The sequence below is a fragment of the Cyprinus carpio genome, chromosome A13 (genome assembly GCF_018340385.1).
Source record: "Cyprinus carpio isolate SPL01 chromosome A13, ASM1834038v1, whole genome shotgun sequence".
Classification (NCBI taxonomy): domain Eukaryota; kingdom Metazoa; phylum Chordata; class Actinopteri; order Cypriniformes; family Cyprinidae; genus Cyprinus; species Cyprinus carpio.
Genome location: NC_056584.1, coordinates 13,992,474 through 14,011,007, shown reverse-complemented (window position 1 = coordinate 14,011,007; position 18,534 = coordinate 13,992,474). Strand labels below are relative to the sequence as shown.

The 18,534-nt window shown below is 36.0% G+C and overlaps 1 protein-coding gene across 6 annotated transcripts in view; it reads left to right on the top strand.

Moving 5' to 3' along the window:
• The window catches only part of LOC109104961 (phosphatase and actin regulator 2-like), a 34,665-nt gene that overhangs the window by 2,863 nt on the left and 13,268 nt on the right, over positions 1-18,534 (top strand). For 4 of the 6 annotated variants that reach the window (XM_042768899.1, XM_042768900.1, XM_042768898.1 and 1 more), the window contains one exon: positions 18,120-18,287. In XM_042768899.1, coding sequence (XP_042624833.1) covers positions 18,120-18,287 — 168 coding nt within the window. Of the gene's footprint in view, positions 1-4,850; positions 4,940-9,940; positions 10,270-18,119; positions 18,288-18,534 lie in introns of those variants that run through there. The other 2 variants (XM_042768902.1, XM_042768901.1) reach the window with 2 other exon arrangements.

Here is an 18,534-nt window from a genome sequence, read left to right as displayed (position 1 = left end):
CAGTTGACTTGTTTTTTTTGTGCTATATGATTGAATAATACTATCTTTCAGTGCATTTTTTCACTGCAGTTTCACCGTATGTTCAACAGGGGGTGTATTCCTTCAGATTTTTCTTCAGATACAATGCATCAATTCTTGTCAGTATTGCTCTGAACCCTGTAAGAATGATTTTGTGTTGCAATGTTTAAGTCTAACCCCTTGACTGTTTTTCACAAAGCTTCACATTAATAATTCATAATGTCTTCTTTGTGTTCCTGCAACCACTTAATGCAACTTAGTGTACATCTATTTCCTCTCTGCCAGCCATCACTTCATGATCTATATGCAGTCTTTGCATCCCGTCATTGTGTTTCGAGAGCCGTGTAGAGAAAGAGACACATTTAAATATACATCCAACAGTAATTTGCATTCCACGCAACCCACACTTTATCTTTCACACTGTGTGACATGGTGAAAAGGCACTGAGGGAAAGCCTCTTCGCTGTCTGTTTGTTTAGATTAATTTGTAGGTTTTGCCTCCTTTGATGGTGGTGTGAGGATTTGTGTCGCCCCTCTCTGCACAATTAGTCATGTAATGACACAGAGATGGAGGCCGGCGGAGCGGAGCTGCCGCGAGAGGCTTCCCTTTTCTAATAATGCGCTGGAGACAGAACCTTTTCTGTTCTTTACCCTCTTAAAAGCTTGTTCCTCTCACCTCTGGGTGAATTCTAAACAGTCTTTGAATAGAGTTTCATGACAGATAGTCAGTAGAGATTTGGCATATTGGGATAATTCTGTCTTTGATATAAATAATATATTTTATGACAGTAGCTTTAATGGAAACATTTTTTAAAATTTATTTAATTTGATCAACTTTTATTTGTGTTCTGCATATAGGAGTGTAGAAATAAAGAAATGTGAAAAATGAAATATATGGCATATAACTTGTAAATGGTACCAGGATAACCCACCTGAATAGAAGCTAAAGAAAATAGAGATAACTGTTTTTTATTGAAGAAGATGCACACGAGTGTAAATCAATGGAATTAATGACTTGTAATGATGCAATTTAGATCAGAAAGGGGTCAGCAAGATTTTTAAAAGAAATGAATATTCATTTTATTCAGCAAGGATGCTTTAAAATGATCAAAAGTATCAGCAAATACATTTAGAATGTTACAGAAGATTTCTATTTCAAATAAATGCTGTTCTTTTGAACTTTCTATCCATCAAATAGTAAGTTTTAAACTGTTTTCAACATTTATAACAATAAGAAATGTTTCTTGAGCAGCAAATAAGCATATTCGATTGATTTCTGAAGGATCAGGTGACACTTAAGACTTGAGTAATGGCTGTTGCAAATTCAGCTTTATCACAGGAATAAATTTAATTTAATATATATTTAAATAGAACAAATATATATTTTTCTACTAATATTTCACAATATTACTGTTTTTATTGTATTTTGATCAAATAAATACAGCCTTAGTGAGCAAGAGACTTCTTTCAAAAATAGTAATGCATGTTCTGTGCTTTTTTAAATACTTATTTTTTTTAAAATCTATAATTAATAAGAAAATTCTAAATATATTAGCATATGCAAAAATGTAAATAAATAGCATATTTATTATGCTATTTAATAGAAGAAATAGCTAAAGACAGCATAAATGGCCAAAGAAATTAGGAGGAAAATGTGCTTGTTTTAGCTTATTTGGAATATGCTTATTGTCATCTATACAGTATATCATATTCCAATAGCTATAGAGCAAGTAAACAACTTTAAATTTAGAATTTAGACCTTAATCTGACAATGATGTTCATACAAGGCTGTCATTCCTGTTGACTCTGTAGAGTAGATCACTGTTTAGGTATATGTAGTTCTTTCTCATATAGGGGCGTGAATGTTCTTGCAAGGCAGCTATTCCTAGCATACCAGTGGTTCCTGACAAGATCCCTTTATGGCCACTGGTCTTCCTGTCTCCTTCTCTCATTCTCCCATCCTCCTTTCCTCCTTCTTCATGTTCAGCTTGGTCTTTGGTAGGAGCGTGAAGCGGCTCTATGCGTCAGACAGTGTGGGCGTTCTCAGCAGACACACAAAGAGCACATGTGAAGATGGGCCATCATGCCTTTCATCTGTAATTGCTATGCTCCGTGGTATTTTTAGAGTTGAGAGGATGGCATCTGCATTTATTCAACATTTTAACGAAAGGGTGTTTATTTACAGATTTATGAGCATTTCAAGCTAAAACTTCATTATCCATGAGTCAACCCACCAACAGGACAATATGTCGTTATGGTTAGTCTCGGTATGGTAATGGTTAAAAAACAATTATGCAGGGTATTGCTTACATGATAATGTAACCTGATGGGTGTTATTTGCTGCTTTTATAGAGTGTAAATCAGTGACAGCTCTGTATTTCGTTACTTGAAACTGTGACACTGTGATGAGTGGGGCGGGGCCTAGAGCCATGGGAACGGAGCGAGGCCGGTGGAGTAATTGAAAATGAGTGACACCTGCACCACTCACCGGCCTTGAGTCCCACGGAGGAGCTCCGGAAGGATAAGAGGAGGAGTAATGACAGTGAAGGAGGAGACAGGACCAGGCCTGGATTTTATTTTGTGTTTTGGTTCTGTTTGTGCACAACAGTCGTCCGCGAAGGGCTGTCACGCTACTTTGTGTTTATTTTATTATTACAGTTTTTATTTGAATGTTCGCCGGTTCCTGCCTCCTTCTTCCCGAACTACGAACTTTGTTACACACACCATGTACTTTTCTCTCAACACTGGTTAACTTAAATAGCAAAAGGTAACCTGGATTGGTTAAAATGTCACAGTCTAGTTTCACAATATCCCAAAAGAACACAAGACTATCTCTGTGTGTTGCTATGATCTTGCAGTTTCAACAACACCGGTAGCTCTAATTAATTGCTCTCGGAAGTGCGTGAAGGTCTCAGACTTTGACACCACTTTTTTTGAACAAATATCCCCATTGATGTGCTTTATACTTTGCTGAGATTGCTAACATTAACTGCTACTTAAGACCTCTAAACTATGGACCAAACATTCAAACAGTCTTAGGATAGAGTTTCTGTGATTTAAATGTTTGTTATTAAAGTATAGATCTTTGGTTTTGTGGTTCTGTTTTTTATTTTTATTTTTTTTTTGGCCGATGGTAAATTTAAGAGAAATAGGACAACCATTACTTTTATTTTTAACTTATTTTTAATATGACTATTATTCTGTAGTTTTCAAGAAAATGAAAAATGATCAATTGTGATGCATTAACATTTATCATTTAGTTTACTCCAACCCTGCTCCTCCACAATCCACTGCAAGCTCGCATTCATTTTTGAGTGTAACACTCACATCTTATCTTAAAAGATACAATCATGTTCCTGGAACTTCCTGGACTACATTACTAGACCTAAACATTGTACAGTATGTGTTAACATGAGACTAGTGAGATAAAATCACTTACTAACCTTACTGTGCAAAATGTTATGCACTAGTAAACTTTTGCCAGTAACGTTTGCATCATACTTACAATACCCCACAACCTGCTGAAAGTGCATTACTGTAAATGCAGTCCGGACTGATTTTCTTGGTAAATGTCAATGACAGCATGTCACAATTACTGTCAGCAAACTGATTTATAAAAAGTTAATTTATATACTAGTCAGGATCCACACAAACAGAACAGTGTTCCAACAGCTTTCCGGGGGAATCTAACTACAAACAGCTTACATATAGTTGTCTTTACATGTTATAATGGGATAAAAGAAAACTTATATGCAAGAAAAAACAAAAAAACAAAATATTGAATAGAACCCAGAACATTCTGTTAAGCTAATTAATCCATTTGGAATACTTACTACGTTTTTAACTGCAAAAAAAGTAAAAAGAGTGCAGTAGAATGCCTTTATTAGCATTGTACACAACCGAGGTAAGGCTGCTCTTTGGCTGCTGTATAAAAGCCAGACTGCAATATGCTGCTCTGACCCACCTCAAACCTAGTATCAACATATACAGTTGTAATTGCTGCGTAAATACATTTATGCCACCTCTAAGCAGCATTAAAGATTCTATGTAAAGACACTTAAAAGTCATTTCAGAAGCGCTTCTGTACTACCTTTGCAGTATAAATTTTGAATTATACAATATCGCCCAGTGAACTCATGTGTGCAGGGAATAGTGCTTCTGCAGTTGCTTTGACCAATGCTAAGAAAATGTTTAGGTTCATGTGAGCTTTAAAAACCTACTCTCAAGCAGTGAATCATCCTCTCTGAACTCCAGCCAATTCTTGATGTCAGGTTGCAACACGAAAATAGATTTTGAAGAAATTGTTACAGATTCTCACCCACGAGTACCATGCCCATCAAGCCCACTTGTGCAGGGCCTATCCAGCTTTGACCCTGACGCAGCTTACTTTCCTTTGGAATGTAGCACATCACACACACCAGCGAGCACTTCACTTATGTGCCTCAGCACCCAGCGTGTAAAACAACTTAACGCTGGAAATAAGACTAGAGTCATCTCTTTCAGCTGGACTCAAGTAATTTAATGAAGGCTACAGAGCTGTTTCACGCTACATCAACTCACCCCTCCTTCTCAACCCCATTCCCCTTAGCCAAAGGCAATAGCAGAAAGCCCCAGTGGACTGGGAGGTTCCACTTGATGGGCTCAGACTGGCTCAGTCAGCTCACTTTAATGGAGGTAATGGCTGTTTGTCATCCTCAAGCCTTCGCCGCTCTTCCTGCCGCGCACCACTGCAGAGAAGAAGGCTGCGAGAGCACTACAGGAAGTGAGGAGAGAGAGTGAGTAAGAGTCTGAGAGAGAGAGAGAGAGAGAGTTCTCAGAGGTACAATTTTTTCTGATAGGGAATCAGTGAGAAAGGACACTTAGGAACATCTCACTGGAGCAGTTGATTTTTTTTAATATCCTTCCAGTCATGGAACATGCCTGTAAGTCTTCAACTTTTTGACACATGCATGTGTGTGTGAAGTGTATTTTTGTGTGTGTGTGTGTGTGTGTGTACATGTAGACAGATAAAGTACACTGCTTAAATGAGTTCACAAGGTTTCTAGCATTTTTATTAGGCTTCATTCTAGTTATGTTATTAGGATTAAATACCATATTATGAGTGTTTTTGTTTGAAGAAGCGTGTTAGATTGTTGGGAAGTCTCGTGTGATATGGATGGTTTATTGACATGCACTCTTGTACGCTCTTTAACGTGCCTCACATTGTATTGATGTTTTCATTATCAGCTCACATTCTGGGAATCCAGCTAGCGTGGTGTTTAATCATTGAATAAACACACATGGGCCAAGCACTGATGCAGTATTACTGTCCTATTTTTGGTCCGTGTTATGAGATGTTCGATTGGATTTGCAATGCATTTTATGTGTCATATAATGGAAATCCTGCTAGTAGGTTCAGTCCCTCATTCTGTCATTTATTTTTTTGTAATCAAAGAGGAAATCTGACACAGGTATCATTTGTCTGTGACTCTGTGTACAGTAAAGTGAAAATCTGATAGGAACTATGGTATTACTTTGATTGTAACATCACAGACGTCATGCATACCAAAACAGAGCAAACACAAGTTTGTCTGTTGTCAGTCAAGATCTAACTGCTTTGATATCCTGTTTTCATACCTGAAATACATTCTGAAGTCTTATGTGTATGTATATGTGCATGCTTGTGGTCCGTGCCATGCTTGTGCACTACTCAGGGGAACCTCCCTCTGGATCTTTTGCAAAGCAAATTCGTATTTGTTTCTTTTGCAAAACCTTTCAGATTTGGGGTTTACATTCAAGCAGTGTTATTCATTCATGGCAGGAATAGAGATGTTGGTCATTCATGCTGTGAAAAGTTAGTCACAGAGTTATTAAATTAGATCTGCTGTATCAGTGGAATTGCATAGAAAATGTGGTATAAGCTGACATGTGACTGGCTCTTAGTTATTTCTGGAGGTGAGGTTCACAATATATGTCTGAATTTTTAAATAACATACATTCTTGCTGCTAATTGTAAGTAAAAGGCCAAGGTGATTGCTAGCGAAACATAAAATGGCAGAGAATAAAATAACATGGTGAAGCAGTAGTTAGTAGCTTTGAAAATGAACTTTCTATTCAAAATGTTAGTTGTACCTCAGTATGAATTGATATTTTAAATATTTATTCATGTCTACTTTACAAAGTGCTAAAAGGAATAAAAATAGTTATGCCCTTTTTGTATTATCTTTGTAAAGTGGACCTGAACCAGTACACTTACCTCTGTATACAATAGCTGTATCCTTCCACATAAATCTGAAGTAATTATGCGTTAAACTGAATGATATAGAACTGTACCCATTCATTAAACATAATGAGTGTTTCCTTACATTTTGGTGTCCTGGTAATATCTCTTATTATTGTGCTAGTCTCCCCTCAGCAGGTGAACAGTGTTGTTCCTACCAGTGTTGGAAGCATTACCCGAGTCTGTTTCCCTGCTTAGTGAAACTTAATGCTCTCCACTCCCCTTGCAATGTACTATTATTAAATGTCCCAGATTTCCAAATAAGAGCCATCCGTGCTGGGGAAAAACACTTACAGGCAGGATGTCAAATATTGATCGACAAGGTTAGCCATACATTGTTGTGCTCCATCATTGGATAAACGGTCCAACAGGAGCCAGTTGTCTACAAAAGCATTTCCATCAATACATCATCTGGTGGTTTGTGCAGGTCGTATCTGAAATTTTATATTTAGGTGATGCATGGTTAACAAAACTGCTCATGTCTGATGCACTATAGAAAGATGCATGATACAATTATCTTTAGATCTTTCTTAAATTTGCACTGTTGATTCTGTGGTTCAGATATTTGCATATCGTGGTCAGAGGCAAGAATCTTGACACGCTATAACTTTTCTCAGGGTTTAGAGTTAATAAATAAATCATCTGAGCAGAGAAAAAAGAACTAAATGGCATCGCTTAAACAATAATTAGCTGCTATTTTGTGCTGAGAATGGCAGTTAATAATTGATTAGCTCTTCCTACGTTGTTTCCAATGATGTTGCATTTAAGTTTTGGTCCTTGCACCCATTTAGGGCATTATGGGTGAATGAAGTGATCATTTTGATCAGCACCCATTACCTTTAAGAATATAAGGAGGCAGAGATAGTGGTAGATGAGCTTGATGAAGAGTGTAATAAAGACATAGACATTGTATAAACATTTGAGGGTTATGTTTGTTTTGATGGGTTGCAAAGAGATCTGCTTTGCCGTTATTAGCTGTATGCCATTACTGTCTTCCCATATGCACTTAAGCTGCACTCTAGAGCAAATGGACAGATTTTTCTCTCTACACAAAGTCCAGACGTCTGTCTCTTGGGATATCAGACTACATTGGAATTCAGATTAAGCTTCTCAAGTGTTCAGGTAGAGCATTGGTATGGCATGTGGACAAACAATTGTGCCAGTAAGTGAATTCACTTCATTTGATTTAACAGATTTACCTATTACAAGTTGTGATGAAATTTCCTGCCATGTGACTCACATTTTAAATGATCTAATAGCATCACAATACATGCAAAAACATTCACGAGCCATATACAAATCCTGAGCTGTGAGTAGAAACAGATTTACCTATTACAAGTTGTGATGAATGTTCCTGCCATGTGACTCACATTTTTAATGATCAAATAGCATCACAATACATGTAAAAACATTCACAGGCCATATACAAATCCTGAGCTGTGAGTAGAAATGTGTGTTTTTTAACCAAATGAGACATTTGCATTCAGACTGCATGCATGTGGTCAATAGATGGCAGCGTTCTCCGGGAATAGTGTCAAGCTATGAGGAGGTGTGTTGTTATTTGGTGACTCACTATATGCCCCTTCTGTTTTTAAACCTGGGCCAAGGCCATAATCGATGCATGTCAGGAATTCAATATAGAATACCATGATTCAGTTCTTTTGTATGCATGCTAATGTAGCCGTCTTGAATAGTTTTCTAGAGATATTCTTTAGCATGGAGATATTTTTCACATGATTTCCAAGGTTATTAAGCTAAAAATAAATATTTGTTTTGCGCAATCACAGTTTGTGTCTCTATCTTAAGTTGTATATCTTATCTGCAGAATATTTGGGAAATCAAAGATGATCTAAAATGAATGTGCCCTTACAACTGTGTTGTTTTGGTTGTGGATTCTTTTGAACCTATGTGTGTGAATGTGGATTATCAGAGTACATAAGGTTCTCTGTCAGTGTTAACTGAACAGATGCAGACAGACTCTGACCACATACAGGCCATTCAGGGCTTCTGTAAACTGATTTTCAGTTTACATCTTGATTTTATGTGTTTATTTCTAGCATTTTAATTAAGACTAAAGTTGTTTGTTAAAATATTAATGATCTTTTATTCACTGAAATACTTATGGGTCATCCTGGAAGTTTGCTCAACCCCTCTAGTGGGCCCCAACCCCCTGGTTGAGAAGAACTGCTTTAGATTAGAACTAGCTTTGTATGTCTAGCTGTAGGGTACATTTGACAGGCAGTAGCTCTGCAGTTTTTGGTTTCTCTTATTTGGGTTTGTGACCTTTAAACTAAACCACTGTACTACTAGGTCACCCCTCTTGAATAAAAAAATAATTCCACATTCAGTAACAAAAACATTACAATAAAATGAGGCAAAGATTGCATGAACAAAGATTACACCAACAAATCACACTATTTGTACTCAGGGCTGGGGTGTTATGATAGTAAGGAGGACTTTCAGGAAGGGGTGGAGAGCTCATACTTGATGAGAACATTCAGCTTAGCTGTGTGCAAAACAATAGCTCACATCTCTAGGGTAGACTTGTTTTCGTAAGGCTTCCTGCTCTAAATCCCACCCATCACTTCTGGTTTGGGGGGGTGTGGAGCCTAAGTCTGTGGGGCATTTGGCCTCTGCTTGACGGAAGCAAAGCATTAGCTGCAAACAAACTTAAAGATTATAGCGATGTTTGTATTTGGTTGTATAAAACCTGTCTTTTTGATATTTAAAAATGCATAGTTATTCTCATGGTCACATAAAGGAGAAATGGAACCAGAGGTTGATAGTGTGTGCTTTTGGCTTCCCATTTTATGCAAAATAAATAAACTGCTACCCTTTCATAGAAGATTGACATTCAAAAGACTGTACACAGTAAGTGACATAAGTAAGACTTGTCCCAGTATAAAAATTTGAATCGCCATAAGGCCTGTGTCTCAGTATAAGATTTTGTGTCAAAAGTTTAATTACACAAATGAGTGTTTTTGTAAACAGTTGTTTTATATGTTGGTTTCAAACACCTAAAATGGTCAAACCCTGAAAATCTACTCAGAGTCACTCAGGTTGAACAGTGTTCTCAAGACAAGGGTATTTTCATTCAGGTCAGTTCGAGCCAAGTTGTCACCAGTTTTAAATGTTATAAATTTATATGATTTAATTTTTAATATAAAATGGCCAGTACTATTTTTGTATTTTACATGTTACTTTTTGCTGTTTCATAAAATATTTAATGTTTCATATTTTTTTAACCTTTTAAATTTTGCTGAAAGCATTTAATGGCCGGTTCAGGTCTATGTTACGGTATGCGTCTTTACAGAAACTGGAGTAAAAAGTAGCATTATTTAAGACGATCATGTCTTAAAACTATCAATAATAAACTATTTTTAGTTTTTATACATTATGTATGAATATTTTACAGCTTTATTATACTCTCTTTGGATAGAGGATGTAAAACTCAGGGAAATTTTTACACTGTCATTTCTTGAACCAAAAAAAATTTCTTGAAATTTTCTAACCAAATTTTATTTTAGTAAAAAATATTTTTTTTTTTTTTTTTTTTTTTTTATACAGTAAAGCAGTGTAGTCAAAAATAGCACGGACACTCCTGATCCAGTATTTTCTAATGATGTCACTTTTGGCCAACACATTATTACCCACATACATTTCCATGCTTTAAGCAGGGCTGAAGCAAGGAGGGGCTTGAAACTTCCTCCTTATGACCTCTGACTGCTTACAATCTGAAGAAAAGGAATGACAGGCATTTCAATCCTGAGACTCAAGAGTTCGATTGCGTGTTTTACGAGTTCGCAAAGTATGGAAAAGCTCTTTTGAGAAGCAGATCTCAGAGCTGGAGGAGTGAAATGAGTCTCCTGTTATGTCGATCGAGTGGGCTTTGTTTCACAAGTTCTTGGGGCGTCGTATGATTTTTGTTTAGCGGCCCATTGAAGATCGACATGGGCCAGACATCTGTCTCCAGCTTGTCTCAGGGAGCGAGCGGTAAGTGTCTGGAAGGACTTGTTCTTCATTCAGTGACCCGCTGTTTACTCACCTACACCGCTATCTCCATGAACGCTCAGGGAGGGATGACGTGACTAGTCCTAGTTCTTGTTCTTGTCTCCGGAAACCCAAGTTCATTTTCAAGTCTGATATAGTTTACTTGAACGGGTATCTACGTGATGCGACGAACTAAAACACTGCTATTATTATAATGTTCGAAGCGAGCGCGTTGATTTGGTTTGTCTCGTGCAGTACAAACGATCAACAAGTGGGACTTTGTCAAGCGCATCTTTCGAAGAATCGAGGCGTTTGTGTTAATGCCTTATTTAACAATCACATCCTTGCTTGAAAAGCACGAAGAAACATAACTCGTGCATTCAGGAAATGATTGTTTCACTTTGTTCACAAGTTGCTGTTAGAAATTTACTTCCTAATTCGTGTCAGAGTGCATAACATAAAAAATGTGAGTCATTTTAACGAAGAAAAAAAAAACGATGTAAAGTGATACAATTTGGTTGGTTAACTGTAAGTTGCCATACAGTGATATTTGTAAAACTCCATGCACGTTTAGGCTTAATTCATACAAAACATATTACAATAGGCTTTTTAAATATAAATTAACTTAGCATTTATGGTGGACTTTTATATTAGAAGGGACATTACCAGAATTGCGTGCGTGAACCATTACATTTGTTTAGACTTTTTTTTTTTTAAACTTGTTTTCTTCTTATTTTTACGTTATTGTTGCATTGTATTTCTGTTTCGTGTTGGTGTGAATGATACTTTGCTAATTTGTAATTATTGGCTGCATTTGTTGGAGAACTTCATCACGTGGCCTTCTATTGTTCTGCTACCTGTATAAATAATTTTGCACAAACCATCAGATTTAAGTATGTATTTTAATAAACTGACATGCTGTTTCATTCTGTAATAATTTACCATCACTTTTGCATAGTAAAAAATAGTGATGAAGGGCAGCTACTGCCATTTTCTACTGTAAATTTAACAAAGCATTTTTTTCACAATGGAGATGTTATTCGTTGATTTTAAGTTATTTAAAAAAGCAGCAACAATAACAGAAATGTCTTAGTGCATGCTACAATCAAGTTCCAGTAGCTACAATTTCAAGCAAGCACTCCACAATGCGGTGTTATTGTGATGTTAAGCTTCTTTCTGCACCAAATGTTGAATCACAAGCCACTACCTTCATTTCCCCATAATTTCCGTTATTGCCAGAGTGCTGTGATATAAAAGCCTCTGTTGCTATCAGTTTACCAGCTCTCAAAGGAAACATGATCAGATGTTATTTGTGTGTCCTCATGAGCAGCATGCTTATTATGCTTTAAATAAGACTGAATCATTTTTTAAATAGTTTTGATTTTGTCTGAAATTTATAGCAAGTGACTGGATCTGAAAGGCCACAGAAATAAATGAAACAAAATGGTTATACATGGCACAGAATGATCTCTACCTCTCTGTTAATTATATCCAGAAATAATAAGCACTATTTTTGTCTTGGGTCTATTTTATTTATTTATTATTATTATTATTATTATTATTATTTTATTGTTTTATAGGAAAGGCCATTGCAAACATAGGAATTTCCTTTCTGTAAATAGAGGAACAAAGTGTTCACTGAAATTGGCCTATTATTTTTTCATTGGTATTATGAGGAACTGAGGCTGTAGGATTAGCCTATGCTACATGCAAATGTTAATACAAAGCTAGATTTAGCATTTGTTAAAGGCTTAATGCACTTAACGGATGTCCAAAAACAGGCTAAATCACTCAGTCGAAGAGTAAACTTAAAACGGTAGTATTTGACGACTTTTTTTTTTTTTTTACTTACTCTTCAGTATAACAGAATTTTAGGCTTAAAGCATTGAGATAATGAACTAATTATCAGCATGAGTGAGTTTTTTTAGCCATCACAGATCTATACGGCTGCTTTGTCGTTATATTTTGAAGCATAAGGCAAGTCAAATGTGTGATTGTTCTGTAAGAAATATGCTGTCAGAGATATTTATATGAGCTGCATTGCAATATGACTTCCTTGAACCTTTTAACCCTTAAGTCTCACGTGCCTCTTTTGGAAGCCTTGGAGGTTTGAATAACTGATGCCTTATATTTTCTTGTCATCATGATTATTTGACACATTTAAAATTTCCTTTTTTGTGTGATTAAAGGTCTTGAAGCAGAGTTACATCAATTCTGAGTTTTTTTTTTTAGTTTTTTAGCAACTGTTTCTCAGAAGAAATTGAACTTAGAAACTCTATTTAAGTTGAAATCAGAGACTTTTATAACATCTCTGTCTTAAAGGGTTACTCTACCCCAAAATGAAAATTTTGTCATTAATCACTCACCCCCATGTTGTTCCAAACCCATAGAAGCTTTGTTCGTCTTCTGAATACAATTTAAGATATTTTGGATGAAAACCGGGAGGCTTGTGACTGTCCCATTTACTGTGGAAGGAAATTGCACTGTCAAGGTCCAGAAAAGTATGAAAGACATCATCAGAATACTCCATCTGCCATCAGTGATTCAATCTGAATTTTATGAAGCAAAATTTTTTAAGAAAACAAAAATAACGACTTTATTCAACAATTTGTCTCCTCTGTGTCTCTCCGCATCACCGTAGCGCCATTTTGGAGAATGAGCTGAACGCAGGCAGTGTATGCTCTTCTGTGTCAGCTGCGACACAAGGATACATTTTCTACGTGTATTTACGCTTTGATTTGAAAGAAAACAGCGCATCCGTGCAGGGCAGCTGACACAGAAGAGCGTACGCTGCTTGCGTTCAGCTCATATTCTCCACAATGGCGCAACAGCGATGCAGAGAGACACAGAGAAGACAAATTGTTGAATAAAGTTGTTATTTTTGTTTTCTTCTTGTACAAAAAGTAATCTCATCGCTTCTTAAAATTCAGATTGAACCACTGATGGCAGATGGACTATTCTGACGATGTCTTTCATACTTTTCTGGACCTTGACAGTGCAATTTACTTGACAGTCAATTGGACAGTCACAAGTCTCCAGGTTTTCATCCAAAATATCTTAAATTGTGTTCAGAAGATGAACAAAGTTTGGCACCCCAAATTTTTGGGTGGCGTATCCCTTTAATGCTTTCATTTTTTTTAAACAATTCATGCAACTATAAAGTGCATAAAGTATCAAACTGGCATCAGGTACAGTATTTCAGCAGTTTACTGTAGCTTACTGTGGCTCCTTGGGGACAATTTATTAGTAAAGAGGCGCTTTGGTATCCTCATGATGGTGGTGATAAGACCTCGGACATGTCATCTAGCACATTCCTCCCACATGTGTCCGCTAATGAATTCCCTCAGTGCAGTGTGAAAAACAGACTTCACGTTTGAGTTTCACACATTTCTGTGTGAAAAATATCCTGATTTCCGGTCAGCTTTTGGACTCCTAGAGATGTTTCGTGATGCATGTGGAAGCGATGTGTGTTTGGAAGCTGATTATACACTGCCACATAAAATTCACACTTATGAACAAGAGTATTGATGCGTGGCAGAAGCTTACACTCTTAAAAATAAAGGTTGCAAAATAAGGTTTTCATAGAAACACCATTATACACTGCCACATAAAATTCACACTTATGAACAACCTTTCAATAAAGAAATTTATTACTTAGGTGTGTAAAATTTTTCTGCACACTTATGAACAACCTTTTGTGCAGTGGAAAGATTCCATGGATGTTAAAGATTCTTCATGGAATGCCAATAAAGAAGTTTGATTTTTATGAGTGTGGTGAGTCTATTTTTGCTGTATGTCATGAGGGTAAAATATTCTGTAGGTCCATTTAACAACACAATCTTTTTATTATCTACTGCAGGCTCCAAGGACAGTTGTGCAAAGTGAAAGACAGCTAAGTTTGCCTCTCATTTTGTTTCTAAATTCATTGGCTGTGTCTTGAGAGTATAATCAGAAACGAGTGATAAGATCTCATAATTGAGATGCAAGAGTCAGAAAGTTACTGTCTCCAGAGCATTTGAAGGGATAGTTCTCGAAAAACGAGAAGTTACTCAACTTTATGTCATTCCAAACATCACACAAAAAAAATTGGTGTTGGGTTTACTTTGAAACTATTTTCACTCATAAATTGCTCAAATATTTTTTTACAAATAATTATAAGAAATGACAAGTAACACACTGAATTAAACATGAAGTTTGGAAGTAGAAAGACTAAAATAGTGTTTTCATGTAAAACGTATACTGCAATAATCATACAGTGCTGTATGACTGGCTTTTACTGTGGAACACAGAATATATTTTAAGAAATGTTGAGGTCCAGACAACATTGGACTCCACTGACCTCCAATAAATGGAAGAAAAATATTAATATCAAAATATTCAATTTGTCCCTTGGAGGTCTGTTATTTTTTATAGATTTCTTTAATAGAGCAGGTCTCATAGCAATAACCCATACACACACTGACCAAGGTCTCTGCTGTAATTCTGCAGGGAACAATCTAATTGTGTGTGCATTTTCTTATAATGATAAATTGTGTCACTTCTTTGGAGCCTGACTCTTTGTTTATTGTTCTCAGTGCTTTGATGCCGTTTAGGCGTGTGGCAGTGCTCTTGTGATCATTTTACACTGCATCTGGCGAGGTGTGCCTGGGACTTTAGGTCTGCTGCTCTGTTGGATTATATTTGATGAACAGGTTTAATATCTTTGCGTAGCCGATGTGGAAAAGCCACACCTCTCAGTCAGAATCTGTTCTTTTTGCAAGCTAAGAATAAATGATGTAGGGGTGGGGGTAGGATGGAAGAGAGTTCAATTCTTGGCTGAATCACAAAGTGTGTGTGTGTGTGGGGGGGGGGGGGGGGGGGGTGGGTGTTATGGGGGTATTTTTTAATTTGAGGGGGGAGTTAGGGTATTTTTTAGATATATTTTTAAACTACAATCATCCAACCTAAATGTTTCGTCACCCAGTGTATTTCTGTTTTACAATTTGTAATGTTGTGGATTCGTATTTATATTGTGAGGAAGATACTTAAAAAAACTTTCAAGCTCTGAATTGAATTTATTTTAACTAAAACAGACAAGTAAACATCCAGTAATAAAATAAGAATAGATTAATGACAAGTAATGGCACAAACAAATATACAATAACAAGATACAACTTAAATGAACTGTGCTTTAAGTTTTTCAGATAGGTTTAACAGTAGTATTCAGGTACAGAAATACCACAGAAACAGAATAATCTATTTAACTTTAAGTTTAATAATCTTTTTTAATCTTTTAATAAACTTTAATAATCACAGACAGCGGTTGGTTTATGTAGGTTGTTGTCTCTTTAAGACCTCATGCACTGATCAAACTGTTACTCATAAATTGTTTCTCAACTGTTTACATTAACTTAATAGCCTGTATACCGACAGTGTTTAGTATAAATCGACTGTTTACATGAATACTCAACAAGACTGGCACTTTGACATATTTTTGGGGGAGAGCGGGGCACAAACACAAACACTTTTTGACTTTCTCAGTTTGTGCACATGGGGTTCAGATTATAATTTTTTTTATCCACAGTTATTTTACACTTGTCTAGTGAAAATATATCGCTTTGTTTCATAATTACAGTGTATACGTTTTTCTTTATTTACCCTCAAAAAATGGAAGTGAAATGTGACAACATGCCCCGTAGGTGGGGTACATTGTAACATCTGAGGGGCACGTTGTAACATGACCATATGACAACTAAAATATTATCTGATCTAATGAAAAAAATATATACATGACAAACTAAAATATTTTGTTAATAAAATACGTTTTTTTTTTGTTTCTCGTTGTTTCTCATTAAAATCCATTAAAGTAAATAAAAAAAACACAATATCAAATTCACAAAACAGCATAACAAAATGCAGTGTTACAACGTGCCCCATCTGTGCAATTGGAATTTAAAACTGGTTAGTGTCTTCTACTAGTTATCAAAACATAAAAAATAAAAAATAAAACAACATAAACTAAAAAAAAATAATAGCAGATTTGTCTCATCAAAACTGAGAAATTTTAAATGACAAATTTACTTTTTTAATTTACAGATTTACGCACATTTAATTTTAATTTTACAGTCGTAAAATAAATGTTCAGTGATATCTTCAAAAGATTTTTAAAATTTTGCCGCACATTTTTTTAATGTTGATATGGTAACTAATAAATACTGTAAATTTTGTTATGCTAGCATGTGTGGAAATATTCAAACCACGTGTGTTACAACTAAACCCGCGTTACTTTGTGCCCCGCGCTCCCCCATGTATTTGGCTGTTTACGCACAAAGGCACACGCTCTCAGATGCGTCTCTACGTGCTTTGGGTGTGAGGCGGCTCACAGAAAGGGTCTCACAGTCACAGAGCGCACAAGTACTGAATTGAGCACTTGAATGTTTAAAATTGTAAGACTCAAAAGCATGTGCAAATGATACATTCCGTCATCTGTTGCGAGCGCCTTTAATGTTGAAATATAAACCCCAATCCGAAATTTACATTTACAATTTACGTTTACATATTTAAAGAATTTGCCACTGATGATTCAAACGCAAGAGCCCTGCAAATATTCAGATCAGCACATTTTACAGAGGACGAAGATTGTTTCCTGAACCAGTAGACTACAGTGCTTCTGTGCACAAAGGCTGTTTCTATAAAGTAGGGCATTCCAGCTTTGCAAGGACAGTCTGGGCTTATGACTCAAAGCCTGTAAGTATGTTTACATATTTAAAGAATTTGCCACTGATGATTCAAACGCAAGTTTTGAGCAGTGTGGAGTAGTTTGTTGTTTGTCATTTCTCCGATCACAAATGCAGACATAGTTTTATGTTTACAGCGTGATACGCAACGCGTAAAAACACAATATAAGTCATTATAATCAGTAATTTTGTCCCCACTGGATGCAACACATGCCTCATTTGTAATGGGTTTTAATGTTTTTGTCTCGTTGCTTTTCAGAAGGATGAGCTTTGTAAAAATCGACGTATTTCAGAAAGGCGGGGCATAGAGGAGCAACAATAATGTACATTATGTGGAAAATAATGTGGTTTTTTAAACTTAAACCGAATAAACATATTGCATTACACCAAATACACCAAATAATGTTCTTTTTGGCAACGTCATATGACCCCTTTAAACCAAAAGTGAGCATCTAACCTAAAGTAATCAATGGGTTCTGTGATTAAGGGTCTGGGTTGACTCATTTGCATATGATTGTAGCAAACACCTTCTACACTTTCTTGTGTTCCATTTTAGAAGCACAAATCCCAAGTTTTTTAACTATTAAATATATTATAAAAACTATATAAGTTGTACAAAAAATGGATTAAATAAATATATGGTGTCTTTCAGTTTATGGAAAATAGATATTTATCAGTAACTATAATCCAACATACTACTAAGTGGCAACCAACTACTGAGTCACAAAATAATTTGGGCTACATTTACTTTAAATATATTGCAACACTGTTACCCATTCATCTGAAAATTTGTTAACAGTATATATGTGATGTTTATATATTTGTTTTATTTATTTGGTGAATAGACATTTTATTTTATTTAAATATCTTACTGAAAATTTTTGATCAGTGACCTGTGGTTGGTGATTCAACATTTTCTGAAATTGAGGCTCTTATATACCTTGTTTTTCAATGCCGTTTGTGAAAAGATGCAGCTAGTGTAGCTGTTCTTGTTGCTTAAGTGTGCCCTTATGTTTGTTGTTATGGTCAGAAACATTCATTCACACAAGTATTTCCTGTTTTCCATTGTTTAGAGGTCAGCTCAGTTTTTTTATTCAGTTCATTCAAAACTCTGTTCTTGCTGTGATTCACTTTTAGTGGAGGGACTGGAAAAAACTTCTCTGGCCAACTGTGATGTGGTGGTGGGAAGCTCGCAGTCTCCTCAGCTGAAAGGAAAGGGGAAGCTCTCTTCTCTGGGCAAGATCTTTAAACCTTGGAAATGGAGAAAGAAGAGAACCAGTGATAAGTTCCAGGACCTCTCAAAAGGTATATCCCCATTTATTAATAGAAGCTTTAGTTTATGATTGTAGCAACACATCCAAATATGTATATTCAGGATGTAGTCTTTCAGTGGTTCCCTCTTGGCTTATCTTGATGGAACCTCACAATTTTATGAAAGTTACATCATCCAGTATGACATTCACTTGGTGATTATGTTGGATGGATCATAAAATTTATTACACATATTACAGTTGGCAGCTGCCTGCACTTTCACTGAACTCTGTGAACCAAA